The sequence below is a fragment of the Myotis daubentonii genome, chromosome 18, assembly GCF_963259705.1.
Source record: "Myotis daubentonii chromosome 18, mMyoDau2.1, whole genome shotgun sequence".
Taxonomy (NCBI): domain Eukaryota; kingdom Metazoa; phylum Chordata; class Mammalia; order Chiroptera; family Vespertilionidae; genus Myotis; species Myotis daubentonii.
In genome coordinates, this window is record NC_081857.1 from 37,651,760 (window position 1) to 37,667,795 (window position 16,036).

General features: G+C 43.3%; 1 protein-coding gene across 1 annotated transcript; it reads right to left on the bottom strand.

The window, feature by feature from the left end:
* Positions 1 to 935: 935 nt before the first annotated feature.
* C18H1orf162 (chromosome 18 C1orf162 homolog) lies at positions 936 to 9,071 on the bottom strand. The gene is made up of 4 exons (XM_059673759.1): positions 6,379 to 9,071; positions 2,005 to 2,102; positions 1,665 to 1,714; positions 936 to 1,424 (listed from the first exon to the last, which is right to left on the bottom strand). The coding sequence occupies exons 1-4, from the start codon at positions 6,498 to 6,500 to the stop codon at positions 1,299 to 1,301; spliced, it is 396 nt and encodes a 131-aa protein (XP_059529742.1). The 5' UTR covers positions 6,501 to 9,071; the 3' UTR covers positions 936 to 1,298.
* Between the last annotated feature and the right edge of the window lie 6,965 nt (positions 9,072 to 16,036).

Below are 16,036 nucleotides of genomic sequence, written 5' to 3' on the forward strand. Positions count from 1 at the left end.
AGCAGCTCTATCCCCACAGGGCTCATTGGTCTGAAGCCCACTGTCTGCAGCTCCAGGACACGCTGTCCTTTCCAGTGTGGGGGGCATGCAGGAGGCAGCCAATCAATGATCTCTCTCTGTAATAAAGATGGTACTTTGTTCTCTGTTTGCCGAGTCCTCTTCTCTCGCAGTGGGTTCAGAGTTCAGGTGGGGAAATGAGCACTAGGTATCAGGCCCCTGAAGATGCTCAACAGGTAAAGGAAGAATGTTAAAAGTTACAGAAGGCCCTAGCTGGTTTGGCTCAGTGGACAGAGCTTCAGCCTGTGGATGGAAGGGTCCCAGGTTCAATTTCAGTTAAGGACACATGCCCAGGTTGTGACTCAATCCCCAGTGGGGGGCATGCAGGAGGCAGCCAATCAATGATCTCTCTCATCATTATCATTGATGTTTCTATCTCTCTCTCTCCCTCTCCCTTCCTCTCTGAAATCAATACAAATATATTTTTGAAAAAGTTACAAAAGGCATTTAAGGGAAAGCCTATGTCCTTCCATGCCACCCCTCAGTCCCTCAGTTATCAGGGGTGATCACTAAGTCCAGTTAACAGTGTTTCCTTCTGGGGACAAACTAAATATCAGATATCCCCAAAAATGTATATACACACTTTGAATAATTATAAAGGCAGTGTTCATTAAAATATTTCATTTTCAAAACTGAGCTATCAGCTATTGAAGTGAGTATACATTTTTTGGGGATACCCTGAATATAGTATACAAACACAGGTGCGCGCGCGCGCATGCACACACACACACACACACACACACAGGTATTTTCCACATGAATCAAGAATATGCAGAATTGTGTTCAACTGCGTGCCTTTTCCTTTAACATCACTGGGAGATCTTTTGGCCCTGATATCTGGAGGTAACAGGGACACATGATGAAGAAGGAGCCAACAGCACAGAGGGTTTGCTTTTATTTGTAATTCTTGTTAGATTGCCAGGTTGGTTGACTCTTCCCAAGTTGATCAGTGACACTGGGTGAACACTCTCGGTGCTCTGAGCTTGTAGCACACACTTTGGAAGAGGACGAAGGGGGGCTGTCGCGGTCCTCGGGGAATTCCATTTTATTAGTCCAAGTGGGAGATACAGGAATAAGACTGACCCTGGTCACAAAACTGATAGCCAAGGCTGCCAGATCACACCCAAACAACTCCATCTGCAGTGTCACCCAGATTGTGGTCCAAATTTTCTACAAAGGAAAAGCGATGTATGAAGATGCAGCTGACGTGAGAGGAACTGGATTCAAGCCTTATTGGAAACTCAGGATGAGTCTGCCAATTTAATCTGAGCATAGATAACGGAGTTCAAGTCTGCAGAATGGTTTGCAATCAAGTCGTCTCTCTTTTCTTTTGAGGTTTTGAGAGCCTCCTCCGGGTTGGATGACAACTACAGAGGAAGAAGGAGGAGGAATGAGCGAGTTCAATGTGGAGGAATGTGTCTCTTCAGAAGCAACTTGAAAGCTTCAGTCAGAGAAGACCCAAAAAGACCAGAAGAACCCTTCAAAGAATCACTGCCCAGCATCCAGAAAGCGAAATCCTACTGTTTAGTGGATAAGCCATAGAGCATAGAGGGAAATTCCAATGGCGGCAGGTCTCCAGTGTCATGGAAACTGCGTGGTCATCTTACCTTGGCAAGAGAATCTGAGTGAGGATCCAGAGCGTGGGGACTTGAGTGATCTGCCATAAGTGCCAGGAAAAAAGGGGACAAATCTCACCAATGGGGTCTGGAGGAATTAGAAGCCTCTCCCTTTGGTCTTGGGTGAAGGGGTGGGCTGGGAGGGAGGCGGTGCAGGTGGGAAAGGTGGAGGGTCTGGAGGGCAGCTGAGAAGTGGAGGAATTCAAATCTGTGGTCTGCAGAGAAGGTGGGCTGAGCAGGTTTTATCCCCTTCTTCCCATTAGCCATTCAAGGCTACTCTATTCTCAACAGCAGAGAAAGAACAGCTGCCCCACCTCTCGGAGCCACTCACATTTTCGGTAGCTCTTTATGGTGAAGAACACAAGGGCCGCCAGCAGCAATGTCAGTAGACTCCCAGCAAGAAAGGCTAAGGCCAAGTGAAGCTCTTTGCTGTTGTGGCAAAAAGAGGGAGCAGATGACTTTGTGGGCTTTTTGAAGGCCCTTCCTAAAGATCAGAGTGTATGTAACCTTTTCCTTCTATGGTAAGCCTCTAAAATAGCTTTCACGCTTCCTACTGCTTTTCAACTTTTTGGTTTCGGGTTTCAGATCCATTTGAAAGCCTCAATGAAAGCTGTGAACTCTTTCCCTCAAAAAATATTCATAGTTCTAAAATTATTCCAAAAAATTGAAGAGGAGAAAAAGCTCCCAAACTCATTTTATAAGGCCACCATTACCCTGGTACCAAAACCAGACACTACCCGCTCCCCACCCCCCAAAAAAGAAAAGAAAACTATACTATAGGCCATGAACACAGATGTAAAAATCCTCAACAAAATATTAGTAAACCGAATTCAGCAATACATTAAAAAGATCATATATTATGGTCAAGTGGGATTTATTCCTGGGATGCAAGACTGGTTCAATATACACAAATTAATTAATGTGACACACCACAGAAACAAAATGAAAAAAAAATCATACGATTATATCAGATAGATGCAGAAAAAGCATTGGACAAAATCCAACATCCATTTATGATAAATACTCTTAGCAAAGTGAGGATAGAGGGAACATACTTCAACATCATAAAGGCCATACATGACAAACCCACAACTAACATCATACTCCATGGAGAAAGCTGAAAGCTTTTTCTCTAAGATCAGAAACAAGACAAGAACATCCACTTTCATTTAACATAGCATTGGAAGTCATAGCCACAACAATCAGACAAGAAAAAGAAATAAAAGGCATCTGAATTGGAAAGGAAAAAGTAAAAGTGTCTTTATTTGCAGATGACATACTATACATATAGAGAACCCTAAAAAGTCCACCCAAAAGCTATTAGAATAAATGAACTCAGTAAATAGCAGGATACAAAATTAATAAGCAGAAATTGGCTGCATTTTTAATATATCAATAACAAACTATCAGAAAGAGAAATTAAGAAAACCCATTTACAATTGCATCAGCAAGAATGAAATACCTAGGAATAACTTCAACCAAGGAGGCAAAAGACCTGTACCCAAAAACTGTAAGACATTGAAGCAAGCAACTGAAGAAGACTCAAATAATGAAAGGCTATATATACTGTACTCGTGTACAGGAAGCATTAGCATTGTTAAAATGCCCATGCTACCTAAAGCAATCTACGGATTTTAATGCAATCTCTATAAAACTATCAGCAGCATTTTTCACATAACTAGAACAAATAATCCTAAAATTTATATGGAACCATAAAAGACCCTGAATAGCCAAAGCCATCTTGAGAAAGAAGAACAAAGTTAGAGGTATCACGCTAATATCAAACTATACCACAAGGCTATAGTAATTAAAACAGCATGATACTAGCATCAAAAGAGACACACAGATCAATGGAGCAGAATAGAGTACCCAGAAATAAGCCCATGCCTGTTAGGATGAACTACCCCTAATCTCTCCTACTTGGACATGTTTTCTGAAATATGTATTATTCTAAGCCTTTCCCCATAGCTTGGGGCAGATGGCTGGTGCCTGCAGAAGCAAGATAAGAAGTCCTCTCCCTCCTACTGACCTGTGCACTCTCCTCCCTTGACCAGCTCCTGCCCTCCCCACTGCTTGACCAACTTGTGCACCCACATCCTGACCCTATTTTTGCATACTTCCACCATATATAAGAGAACATAACCACCCCCTGGGGCTGACGCTGACACACTGGTCTCAGCCTTACACCCTCACATCATCTGTGGCCCGCCTCCTTTCGGTGCGGACCAAACAATGCCTATGTGGTCAATTAATCTCTGACAAAGGAGGAAAGAATATACGGTTGGGTAAAGACAATCTCTTCAATAAACAGTGTTAGAAAAACTGGACAGACACATGCAAAAGAATGAAACTGGACCACCATATACAATAATAAACAAAAAATGGATTAAATACTTAAAAGTAAGACCTGAAATCATAAAACTCCTAAAAGAAAACATAGGCAATAAACTCTGACATTGTCTTGGTAATAATACCTTTTTGGATGTCTCTTCTTGGGCAAGGGAAACAGCAACAACAGCAAAACCAGACACATCAAACTAAAAAGTTTTTGCACAATGAAGGAAACCATCAAAAATAAAAGCAAAAGGACAACCTTCTGAATGGAAGAAGATATTTGCCAATGATACATTCAATAATATCCAAAATATGTAAGCAACTCATATAACAACACCAAGAAAATAAACCGATAAAAAATGGGCAGAGGACCTGAGTAGACATTTCTCCAAAGAGGACATACAGATGGCCAATAGACATGAAAGTATACTCAACACCAGGGAAATGCAAATTAAAACCACGCTGAGATATCACCTCACACCTGTCAGAATGGCTATCATCAATAAATCAACAAATAAGTGTTGGCGAGGATGTGGAGAAAAGGGAACTCTCATGCACTGTTGGTGGGGTTGTAAACTGGTGCAGCCATATGTAAAACAGTATGGAGGTTCCTAAAGAAATAAAAAATGGAATTGCCTTATGACCCAGTGATTCTACTTTTAGGTAGAATTTGAAGGAATCCAAAACACTAACTATAAAGACATAGGTACCCCTATGTTCACTGCAGCATTATTTACAATAGCCAAGATATGGAAACAACCTAAGTGGCCACCAATAGACAAATGAATAAAGAAGATGTCATATATATCTTGGAATATTAGCCATAAAAGAGAATGAAATCTTGCCATTTGTGACAACATGGATGAATCTAGAACAGGGGTGAGCAAACTTTTTGACTCGAGGGCCACAATGGGTTCTTAAACTGGACCGGAGGGCTGGAACAAAAGCATGGATGGAGTGTTTGTGTGAACTAATATAAATTCAAAGTAAACATCATTACATAAAAGGGTACGGTCCTTTTTTTTTTTTTTTTAGTTTTATTCATTTCAAACGGGCAGGATCCGGCCCGTGGGCTGTAGTTTGCCCACGGCTGATCTAGAAGGTATTATGCTAAGTGAAATAAATCAGAGAGAAAAAAATAGCATATGATTTCACTTATATATGGAATCTAAAAAGCAAAATAAAACAAAACAAAAACAAACTCATAGATACAGAGAAAAAATCGACAGTTACCAGACAGGAGGGGGGATTGACAGGATATGTTGTAAGTTATACACATGTCGAATCATTATGTTGTACACCTAAAACTAACAGAATATGCTATGTCAACTGTAATTTTTAAAAATGTTCATAGGTGGCCCCACATAACAAATTTTATTTATAAACTTAAAGGATTCACAGATCTCTTGAGGCTTGGCGGGGGGGGGCGGCGCGGTCCCTAGGTAAGAGGATAAAAAATGGGTTTAGTTTTTCTATTGTCTCTGGCCCCTTCTCCTCAGATGTCCCGTCCCAAGCCCATAATGCAAAGCTGTCAACACAAAATCAAGCGCCGTGTAGTATAAGAGGAAGTGGGTGGGAGAATGCTCACTTACTCGGAAGGGCAGGGTGCAGGGGTAATTCTTGGAGCTGTTGTGGTGTGGACTCCTTTGTCTATGAGAGAACATGAAGGGGGTTAATGTATCTGCCACTGATCCTCACCTAGGCGACATGCCCCCAGGTGCCCCACCCTACCCAAGTAACCCGTGGAGATTAATGACAGGGGCTACAACTCCGCAAACGGAGAGAACATCCTGCCCTAGGTCCTGAGTACTTTAACGTGGAAATTAGAACTGGAACTTAAAAAACCATCAGCTACACAAATGAAAGAAAAGCCCAGCGTATGTCCCTTAGATAAACCCACAGTTCTCTTTGATAAACAAAAACACCGCCTGTGTTTCCCAGATTTAAGCAGAGAATCCTAGAACTAGTGTTTCCCAAGGTCCTTGGGAATCTGACCTTGGCACCCACTGCCTTTTCCTTTTTTTTTTTTTTTTCATTTGTTTGCAGGGAAGCCAAAGGCAGCCACGGTGAGTTTTCCCAATCCCTACACCACAAATGGGGTGGGTAGTGAGGGAAGTCAACTAGATTCCCACTAACTACCCAGCTGGTCTAATCCCAAGCAGAGAGACACCCTGTGCTCAAATCTAGAGGATCAGACAGTTCTCTCCGGTTCCCCGTCTCACTCTCCCCGGTATGACTGCATCATGGTGAATTCTGATCCTTCCAACCTCAGAAACGTTGTCCCATTACAGCCCTCCAAGTGCACCTTCCAATTATTCCAGTTCACTTAACCAGGCAGTGAGGCAGGTAATGGTTTCTGTCCTGAACTTACCAGTGTTGGGATCGTTTTTGGATTGACTTCCTCCCATTCTGTCTTCCCCCGAAATAAAGAAGGAACCTCTGAGAGAGCCTGGAAAGGAGAGGCAGTGGACGGGTCAACCGGGACCTCGACATAGGAGCAGTATCAAGGAGAGGCAGGTCGTGACGAGTGTTCTAGTGAGGTCAGTGGTCACAGACTTTATGTGGTGTGGTTGCCACAGCTCCGCAGTCAGTCCTCAGCTTTGCCGGTCCAGGAATTTGATCTTATCAGGGCACCTAGAATTGACTGGTTACACAAGAACTTCCACCAACCCACTCAGAGGAGAATGACGTATAAACTGAAATAAGGAGCATGTTGGTATAACGATCAGCACTGTATCAGAACATGTAAGAAAGCCAATAAAAACCATAATTTTGCTTGGTAAGCATTGAACTGAAGTAGGATGGGAGATGAAAGGATATTTTGAACTGAGTATCATCTAGGTCTGATGCATCTGCCTCCCTCTCCCATGGCAGTATTGAGTGAACTTTTACAAATTTTTGTTGCTGGAGGTCCTTCCTCTAGGTTCTATCAGACACTTCTGTTCACATATTGTCTTTTCGAGTGAAAACATTCTCACCTAGGCTATGGTTCTATTTGTTATATATCAAGCTTTCTTTATTTTCCCTCTATTTTTTATGTATTTGTACCAAAAAGTATAAAGCGCCAAAAAGCAGAAGTCATCTAAACTCTTACTACCCATAGTTTAATATTTTAGGGTATTTCCTTTGTTTTGTATTTCCATAAATTCTAAATATAGTTTTTCACTTTTTTCCAGTTTTATTGAGATATAATTGAAATATCATTGTATTAGTTTAAGGTATACTAATTAATGATTTGATATACATATATATTACAAAATGATTACAATGAGTTTAGTTAACATCCATCATCTCACAGTTACACTTTTTTTTTATGATAAAAATGTTTAAGATCTACTCTCTTAGCAATTTTAAAATGTGCAATACAGTATTATTAACTACTAGAGGTCTGGTGCACAAGGTTTGTGCACTCGGGGTGGGGGAGGAGGGTTGGTCTCTCAGCCTGGTCTATGCCCCCTCACAGTCCGGGAGCCCTTGGGGGATATCCGACTGAGGGCTTTGGCCCGCTCCCCGGACATCCTTAGCACTGCCATGAAGGCAGGAGAGGCTCCTGCCACCACTGCTGCGCTCACCAGCCGTAAGCCTGGCTCCTGCATTGTGTCTGCCCACTAGTGGTCAGTGCGCATCATAGCAACCGGTCGTTCCACCATTTGGTCGATTTGCATATTAGCCTTTTATTATTTAAGATAATCACCATGCTGTTCCCAGATCTTATTTATCTTATAACTGGAAGTCTGTACCTTTGACCATCTTCACCAATTTTCCCCACACCCCCTTCTGTCTCTGGCATCTGTTCTCTGTGTCTATGAGTTTGATTTTTAAAGTTCCCACTATAAGTGAGACCAGAGTGTTTGCCAGGCATGTTTTAAAAGGCTAGTTGAGATATTTCTTCATATATCCTTTAAAAAAACACCCACAAACTAAGTTTTTTATCATAGACATTCTCCCATGCCACTACAAACTTTCTCTAAGTATTTTTCATTGTGATAGATCTTTCTGTTACAGCTGTGTATTATAGCTTGTTTAACCAGTTCCCTATTTATTATTTACATGTTATTATTTTCTAATAAAACAGTTCTAGGAGGCCACAATTTTATTTCATATTTAAGTAAACCCATGCTAAGTATTTTTGGCTTTGGTATATCTATTGTGTTTTAAGGTAATTTAGACAACAAATGCCACTAGTTATTTGTTCAGCTCTCAAAAGTGAATTGATTTCCAAGGTCTGGGGCATGGGGGAGGGTTGGAAGCAGGACCTCACTGCCAGGGACGAGTAGCAACAGCAACATTCTACCAAGTACCTCACAATCCGACCAGATGTTTTTAGATCGTGCATGTAGAACAGAGAGAAAGGCCACAGGGAAACTGGGTGAGAGAACTCGGAGCTGGGAGAACCGGACGCTTTCCACAAACAGCAGAATCAGCAGTGGAAACTACCTTCCTAGCATTTTTTTGTTCCTATTTTCATTAAAGGTCAATGATGCTCTTTGTCAAGCACGATAAAATATTTAGATAGCATTTTACACATATTGAAATACATGTTCATGCTAAGTAAACATAGTATGAACTAATCCTATGAACTTATACTAGACCTTACCCCTGGGAAAGGAAGAGCATGGCAAGTTTCTGTACAATCTTAACCTTTACATCAGTGGCTCTGAATCTGCAACTGCCCCAAAGAAATGTTACCACAGCCACCTGGACAAAAAGATGGGCCATCCGACCCTGAAAGACCAAACATCACATAAAACCACAGGGCCACAGCCACTTACAGATCCAGGTTGAGAAAAGAAACAAACACATGTCCCTTTAAAAACACTCACATACTCACAGAAGCATGAATGAAAATAGAAACAATGCCATACATACCTTTTCACATTTTGTCAGGCACCAGAATCTTCCAGATTGCCATTAAATTAACCAACTCAATGCAGACATTCAAATATAACCCTTCCCCCACCAAATAAAGTTGGAAAGAAAAAGAAATGATAGAAACCATTAACAATAAGAGGACATTTTTCTTTGGTGAGCAATTATTCTGTGTAAAATAAAAAACTTGGGATAAAAGCATTTACCTTGAAAGGAAAAGTCCAGTCACGAAATGCCCCGTCTAAAACTGAACTTTTGCTTCCGTGGCTACTCCTATTTTTTCAGAAATGACGAAATAATGACTGCCACTGTCAAGCTTGGTCTTGCAAATCAACTAAACCTGAGGACAGACTTCCTCTTTGAGGCCAACACTGTATTTTTTATCCCATAAGCAGAAAACTTCTTTTGTATCTTTGGACACATGAATGTCAGAGCACAAGGGATAAGACAAGTTTATTTCTAGTTAAGGGCATGTGGAACAACCACATGGCGGATACTATGGGGGTCACAGCAGTATGACATGACCAGTCAGCAAGCATCTCACTGTGTCGTTTATTCTAACCAATAAAAGAAACTGAACTATCATGTTAGAGTTAAGTACCCCCTGTGCAGACTGTGTGTTAAGAACATGGAGAGCCCTTCAAAGAGAAGGCAAATCATTTATGAACATCCATTCATAAAACAGCATCAATAAATATACTCAGAGGAAAAACCAAGATGGCGGCATAGGTAAACACCGGAGATTGCTGCCTCGAACAACCACTTCAAAAATACAACTAAAAGACGGAACGGACATCATCCAGAACCACAGGAAGGCTGGCTGAGTGGAAATTCTACAACTAGAAGGAAAGAGAAAAGCACACTGAGACTCAGAGGAGGTGCAGTGCGGAAGTAAAATACAAAGGTGCGGAGGTGCATGCGGAGAGGGCTGGCGGCTGAGGTCACGATTGTCTTTTTCAATCGGGAGGGAGTCTCAGGCTCTGAGCTCCAGTTCCGGGCGAGTCTCTGGGGACCCAGGCTCATACGGGAGAAATGGGACTGTATGGCATCCGTAGGAACTTGAGGGCAGCTTTCTCTCGGAGGCACACACAGCGATTACCGATTACCGGGGCCTCTGAGGACAGGACTGAGAGCAGCCATACTGCTCGCTTAGCCCGCCCAGTTGATCCCCTGGGGCTCTGCCCTGCCCAAGCCGTGCATGGAGGCTTTTGCATATGAAAGGCCCGGCCCTTTGTAATCTGAAAATTACTTAACAAACGGCAGCTGCCCAAGGCCCCAGGGCAACTTGCATTGCTTTACAGCTGGCTTCTGCAGGGCAGCCTCAAGCAGAGGCTAGATTAGCACCTCCTTAGATCCCAGAGTGGTCAGAGTGGGACCATCCAATTATAATTCCACAGATCCATAAGGGATACACTCAGGGGGCAGACTCAGTGAGCACTAAAGCCCCACTGAAGCAAGTCTTGCCCCAGAAGGGTGTCTTCAGCAGAAGTTCTCCCACCGTAGACACAGCTGATTCTCATAGCCAATTGGCCAGGAGGTCAAATCCGCCCAGTGATACCTACAACAATCAAGGCTTAACTACAACAAGACTGTGCACACAGCCCACAAGGGGGTGTACCTCAGGTAATTGGGGAGGCTGAGCCACTAGAGGACACTTAGCACAGAAAACCACTTTATCAACACAGGGAAGCATAAAAAATGCCGAGACAAAGAAACAGGACACAAATGACAGAAATGGAGGAAAGCAAACTAGTGGATATAGAGTTCAAAACCACACTCTCAAGGTTTTTCAAAAACTTTCTAGAAACCGCCGATAAATGTAGTGAGATCCTCAAGAAGTCTAGTGAGACCCTCGATGTTGTGATAAAGGACCAACTAGAAATTAAGCATACACTGACTGAAATAAAGAATATTATACAGACTCCCAACAGCAGACCGGAGGATCGCAAGAATCAAGTCAGAGATTTGAAATGAGAAGAAGCAAAAAACACCCAACCGGAAAAGCAAAATGAAAAAAGAATCCAAAAATACGAAGATAGTGTAAGGAGCCTCTGGGACAGCTTCAAGTGTACCAACATCCGAATTATAGGGGTGCCAGAAGAAGAGAGAGAGCAAGATATTGAAAACCTATTTGAAGAAATAATAACAAAAAACTTCCCCTACCTGGTCAAAGAAATAGACTTACAACTCCAGGAAGCGCAGAGAACCCCAAACAAAAGGAATCCAAAGAGGACCACACCAAGACACATCATAATTAAAATGCCAAGAGCAAAAGACAGAGAGAGAATCTTAAAAGCAGCAAGAGAAAGAAAGTCAGTTACCTACAAGGGAATACCCATACGACTGTCAGCTGATTTCTCAACAGAAACTTTACAGGCCAGAAGGGAGTGGCAAGAAATATTCAAAGTGATGAATACCAAGAACCTACAACCAAGATTACTTTATCCAGCAAAGCTATCATTCAGAATTGAAGGTCAGATAAAGAGCTTCACAGATAAGGAAAAGCTAAAGGAGTTCATCACCACCAAACCAGTATTATATGAAATGCTGAAAGGTATCCTTTAAGAAGAGGAAGAACAAAAAGGTAAAGATACAAATTATGAACAACAAATACACATCTACCAACAAGTGAATCTAAAAATCAAGTGAATAATCTGATGAACAGAATGAACTGTTGATTATAATAGAATCAGGGACATAGAAAGGGAATGGACTGACTATTCTTGGGGGGGAAAGGGGTGTGGGGGATGCGGGAAGAGACTGGACAAAAATCGTGCACCTATGGATGAGGACAATGGGTGGGGAGTGAGGGCGGAGGGTGGGGTGGGAACTGGGAGGAGGGGAGTTATGGGGGGGGAAAAGAGGAACAAATGTAATAATCTGAACAATAAAGATTTAAAAAAATATACTCAGTAATTATGATGGGTCGTACAGTGGGCTGGGTGTGGTGGGTCATTCTGAGAGCAAGGCAGAGAAGTTCCTCATGGAGCTACCATCTGATTGGAAGATGTGCTAAATGGGTGAAGGGATCATCCTGGGGCATTAAGGGCCACGAAGAAAAGCAGCAGAATGCCATGCTCTCGAGTAAATGAGAGGATGTCTTTAGAGAGCATGGGTGGTTGGAAGGCCTGTGCAAGGAGCAGGCAAGTAGGGTGAGAACCAGAGGACAGGACAGATGTGGCCAGGCAGCGAGGCCTGGGAGGCCAAAGGGCAGGGGAACTCAATGAGGGAGGAGCTAACAGAGCTGGGAGTCAGGCTAGGGCCAGTGGTCGGCAAACTCATTAGTCAACAGAGTCAAATATCAACAGTACTTCTTCAAAATAGACTTTCCCAGGCCGAAAACCGACTTCTGCGCAAGGGCCACAGAGTTTCAATTGCACTGTACGTGCGAGCCCGCAAGTGGTGTTTTGTTGAAGAGCCACACTCAAGGGGCCAAAGAGCCCCATGTGGCTTGTGAACGGCAGTTTGCCGACCACGGGCGCTAGGCTATATGCCCACACTTGGGGCTGGGCCTGGGGCACAGGTGGGGTTTGAATGGAGGGAGGAGGGAGAAACAGTGTGAGGACTGCCTCAGGCCCAGTGATGGATTTCTGAGATAGCAGTATGGGGTAAGGGTGGGGCATCTGTAATAGGAGGGAAGTAAAAAAACAGTTCCAAAGATGGACTTCAGCCAGATTGTGGAGATCTTCCAATCCAAGCAAGAAATGTTAAGTGTTAATAAGGAACCATGAACCGTTTTTGAATTGGGATATAACAAACATGGCCTTTAAGGAAGGTTCTACCACATCATACAGGATAAAGTGTGGGAAGAGGAAAAGAGGAGGAAATAAGCCAGGAGAGTTGAGCAGTATTTTAGGTACTTAATAAAGGCACGAGCAGAACCCACTGGAAACTGCTATAAGATGGGAAGTTGTAAGACTTAGGACATGGATCCAGGAATGAAACAGCAGGATGAGTCAACGACTATGCCAAGTTTTTGAATCTCAGTGGCTGAGAGAATTCATTTTTTCATCCACTCCACAGTGAACAATTATTTTGTGCCATGTATGAGCCTAAGTTCCGAGGATACCGTGGTGAGCAAAAAACGGCCTTTCCTGCCTTCATGGAACTCTCAGACTAGGAGGCTGTGACCAGAGGAATGGTAGCAATCCCATGGGCTTGAAGGCCCCTCCGGCTGTGTATGCCTGTGACACAAGGAACCAGGGCGGGCTTCCTGGAGAAACACAAGCCAAATCTGAGGTGAGAGTTGGAGTTTCACTAGACCAAGAGCTGGGTGGGGTGGGGGGAAAAGATCACAGGGAACTGAATGTTAAAATTCAAAAGCCCTGTGTCAAAAAGGTGGATAGGAAGTCCAAGCAAACAACAAACAAACAAACAAACGTATGTGAGGGTAGTTTTTCAAGAATAATGCAGGCTGTGTGAGATGTGGAGCTGGAGGGGATGAAGCTGAAGAGGGAGGCCGAGCCAGTTCCCTCAGAGCTTCTGTCTTCATTTTAAGAGAAGCGGGTTTATCTATACTAAAGGCATTTAAACAAGGGTGACACAATCAAACCTGCTGTCTGAAAGAACCCCTGAAAAAAAAGGAGAGCAGATTGGAAAGCAGTCAGAACAGATAGGAAAGCCCAGCTGAGAGGTTACTGCCATGACCCAGTTGAGGGATAATAATAGCTTGGACCAACAGTAGAGCGATGAAGCGATATAAATTCATCTGAGAGGCATTTAGGAGAGGAAGATAACATCAATGATTGTGATCAAAGATGTCACCAAAGGGCAGGAGGAGGAAGAGGAGCCAGCAGCAACTCAACATTTAGAGGATTCATGAATTAATCAGACATTTGCTGAGCACCTACTACGACCCAAACACAGTGCTATGTTCTGGAGTACGTAAGCGTAATGAGTGCTTTAGATGCAATGTTGGGCATCTCTACAGTATGAAGTGGAATCGAAAGAGAAAGGGCTCAGGTTACCCAGTGAGGAGGGAGAGTGGGTGTTAAGAAAAGCATTGTGGAGATGATGTTTGAACTGCATCTTGAAAGAGGAGTCACATTTTCTAGGAGGAAGCGCATTCTAGGCAGAGGAACAGCCTGAGCAAAGGCATGCTTTGTCACGTTCAGGGAAATGCAAATAGTCCCCCATCATGGATGCTGTGGGGTATGAGGGTGGGGTGGGGATGGGGAATGGGAGAGGAAAGAAAGGCTGGAGGGCAAGACTGCATGAGGGAGGAGCCTAAACAAACTTGACCTTAAAGGCAATGGAGAGACTGCTGAAGAGGAGTAACAATATCACATTTGGGCTCAGGCAAGAGGTAGGACTGGTGAGGGCCAGTTAGTGGGTCCTTCAGTGCTGCAGGTTCCACATGAGAAACGGGGATGATCACTCAGGCGGCCTTTCACCATCTCCTACACCACAGTGAGTTCTTATGGAGCTCCTTTCACACCTCCCCCACCCCCGCCCCAGCTTTAACATTAGGAACACATATTGTTCATTGTCTACACTGTAAGGTCAGTGGACAAAAACTATACTTGTCCTACTAACCCTAGTTCTGAGCAGTGCCTGACACTGTGGGCTTTTCCTAAATCACTGCTGAATGAGTTTCCTCACTGAAAAGCTTCATTCTTTCAAGGTCCACCCTTACCTTGCTAGTTTCAGTGGAAAAAGTCTACCTTCTGTTGAAGGCCAATTCCTCCACTTGTCATCTGAGTATCGCTTCCCACTCAGGGACTTGACTTCTATCATCCCTCTGCAATCTTTTCGTCTTTCCTTCTATGGCCTTTTCTTCACAGCTATTATTTGTTCCAGCCTGTCTCAGCTTCCAACATTCCTCTGAGCCCACCTGTGGCTCCCTCTAGTTACCGTCTACTGGGGTGAGTAGTGCTCTGGAAATTATGCTACATAGATCTATTTCCCCACTGCCTTCTAATCCTCCACCACTATCACCTATCTTCTGTCCCTGCCATTCAACCAAAGATACTCTAAGGAGGGCCACCAAAGACTCCAAGCTATTACCTCCGTGGGCAATGATTTCAGAGAGGAAGGGAGAGAGACTGAAACATCAATGATGAGAATCATTGATCGGCTGCATCCTGCACGTCCCACACTGGGAATCTAGCCTGCAACCCAGGCACGTGCCCTGACCAGAATCAAACTGCAATCTCCAGGTTCATAGGTCGATGCTTAACCACTGAGCAACGCCGGCGGCTGGGCTCTGGGCACTTTCAATCCTCTTATCCTCCTGGAGAAACTGGCTCTTCCTGTGTGAAACTCTCCAGTCCGTTGACTTCATGGCCCTACCCTCTCCTGGTTTTCCTCCAATGACTCCCTCTTTTGCAGAATCCACTTTCTCTGCATTTCCTCTAACACACGTTCTTTCGTGGCTCTATACTTAGCCCTATTTTCTTTTCTGAAACAGACGTCCTCCTATATTCCAAATCACAGTAAACAGTGCCTCCTTTTCTTCTCTCAAACAAGTAAACGGTGACTCAACTTAATTCATTCCTTCTCCCATAGTCAGTCTCCCTGCTCAAGTCCTACTAATGTTGCCTCTAGTATTTCTCACTAATTCCTTTCTTTCCATCCACACTGCTAAGGCCTACAGTTAAGGTCTTCAATGTCCTTTAGTTAGAATGAGCCAACATCCTCTTTCCAAACCGCCCTCTAGTTGGTACTGATTGTTCTTAAACAAGAATCTAGTCATCATTTCTCTGCTGGAGACTTTTTTCATTGGCTTCCCTGTCCTCAGAACAAAATCTAACTTCTAAGCATAGAATTTAGGCACTCAAATATAATTCCTATTTGTTTCACTCTTAACTTATTGAGTTGAAAAAATGTTACTCTCCTCCAGTGGCTTCTCCACAATCAGCTGCTGTGCCACCTCGCTGGATTCCAATCCTAACTTCCTTTCAATGCCAGCCTAGACATTTCTTTTCCAACCTGTTGCTTTTCTGTTCTCCATGTTTTACTAAATGCTTTCATTGACTTCTTAGGACTAGAATTTTTGCTTTAAGTTTTACTCATTCAGGTTAACATTTGACAGGATAGTTGTGGTGGTTCATAACATGTCGATTTGGTTAGACTGAACTATACTTTCTAAAATTCTCTTCCTTGAATATTCTAGTAAGAGTGAGCCGCAAGAGATTCTTGAGCAAGTTGAGAGGGCGGAT

What these genes read in the sequence shown, in the direction of transcription:
- C18H1orf162 (XM_059673759.1), bottom strand. Translation starts at nt 6,500, where the DNA reads ATGTCGAGGTCCCGGTTGACCCGTCCACTGCCTCTCCTTTCCAGGCTC. An exon ending in CATAAAGAGCTACCGAAAAT is followed by an intron (nt 1,715 to 2,004) that starts GTGAGTGGCTCC and finishes CACTTATGGCAG; the next exon opens with ATCACTCAAGTCCCCACGCT. An exon ending in ACTCAGATTCTCTTGCCAAG is followed by an intron (nt 1,425 to 1,664) that starts GTAAGATGACCA and finishes CTTCCTCTGTAG; the next exon opens with TTGTCATCCAACCCGGAGGA.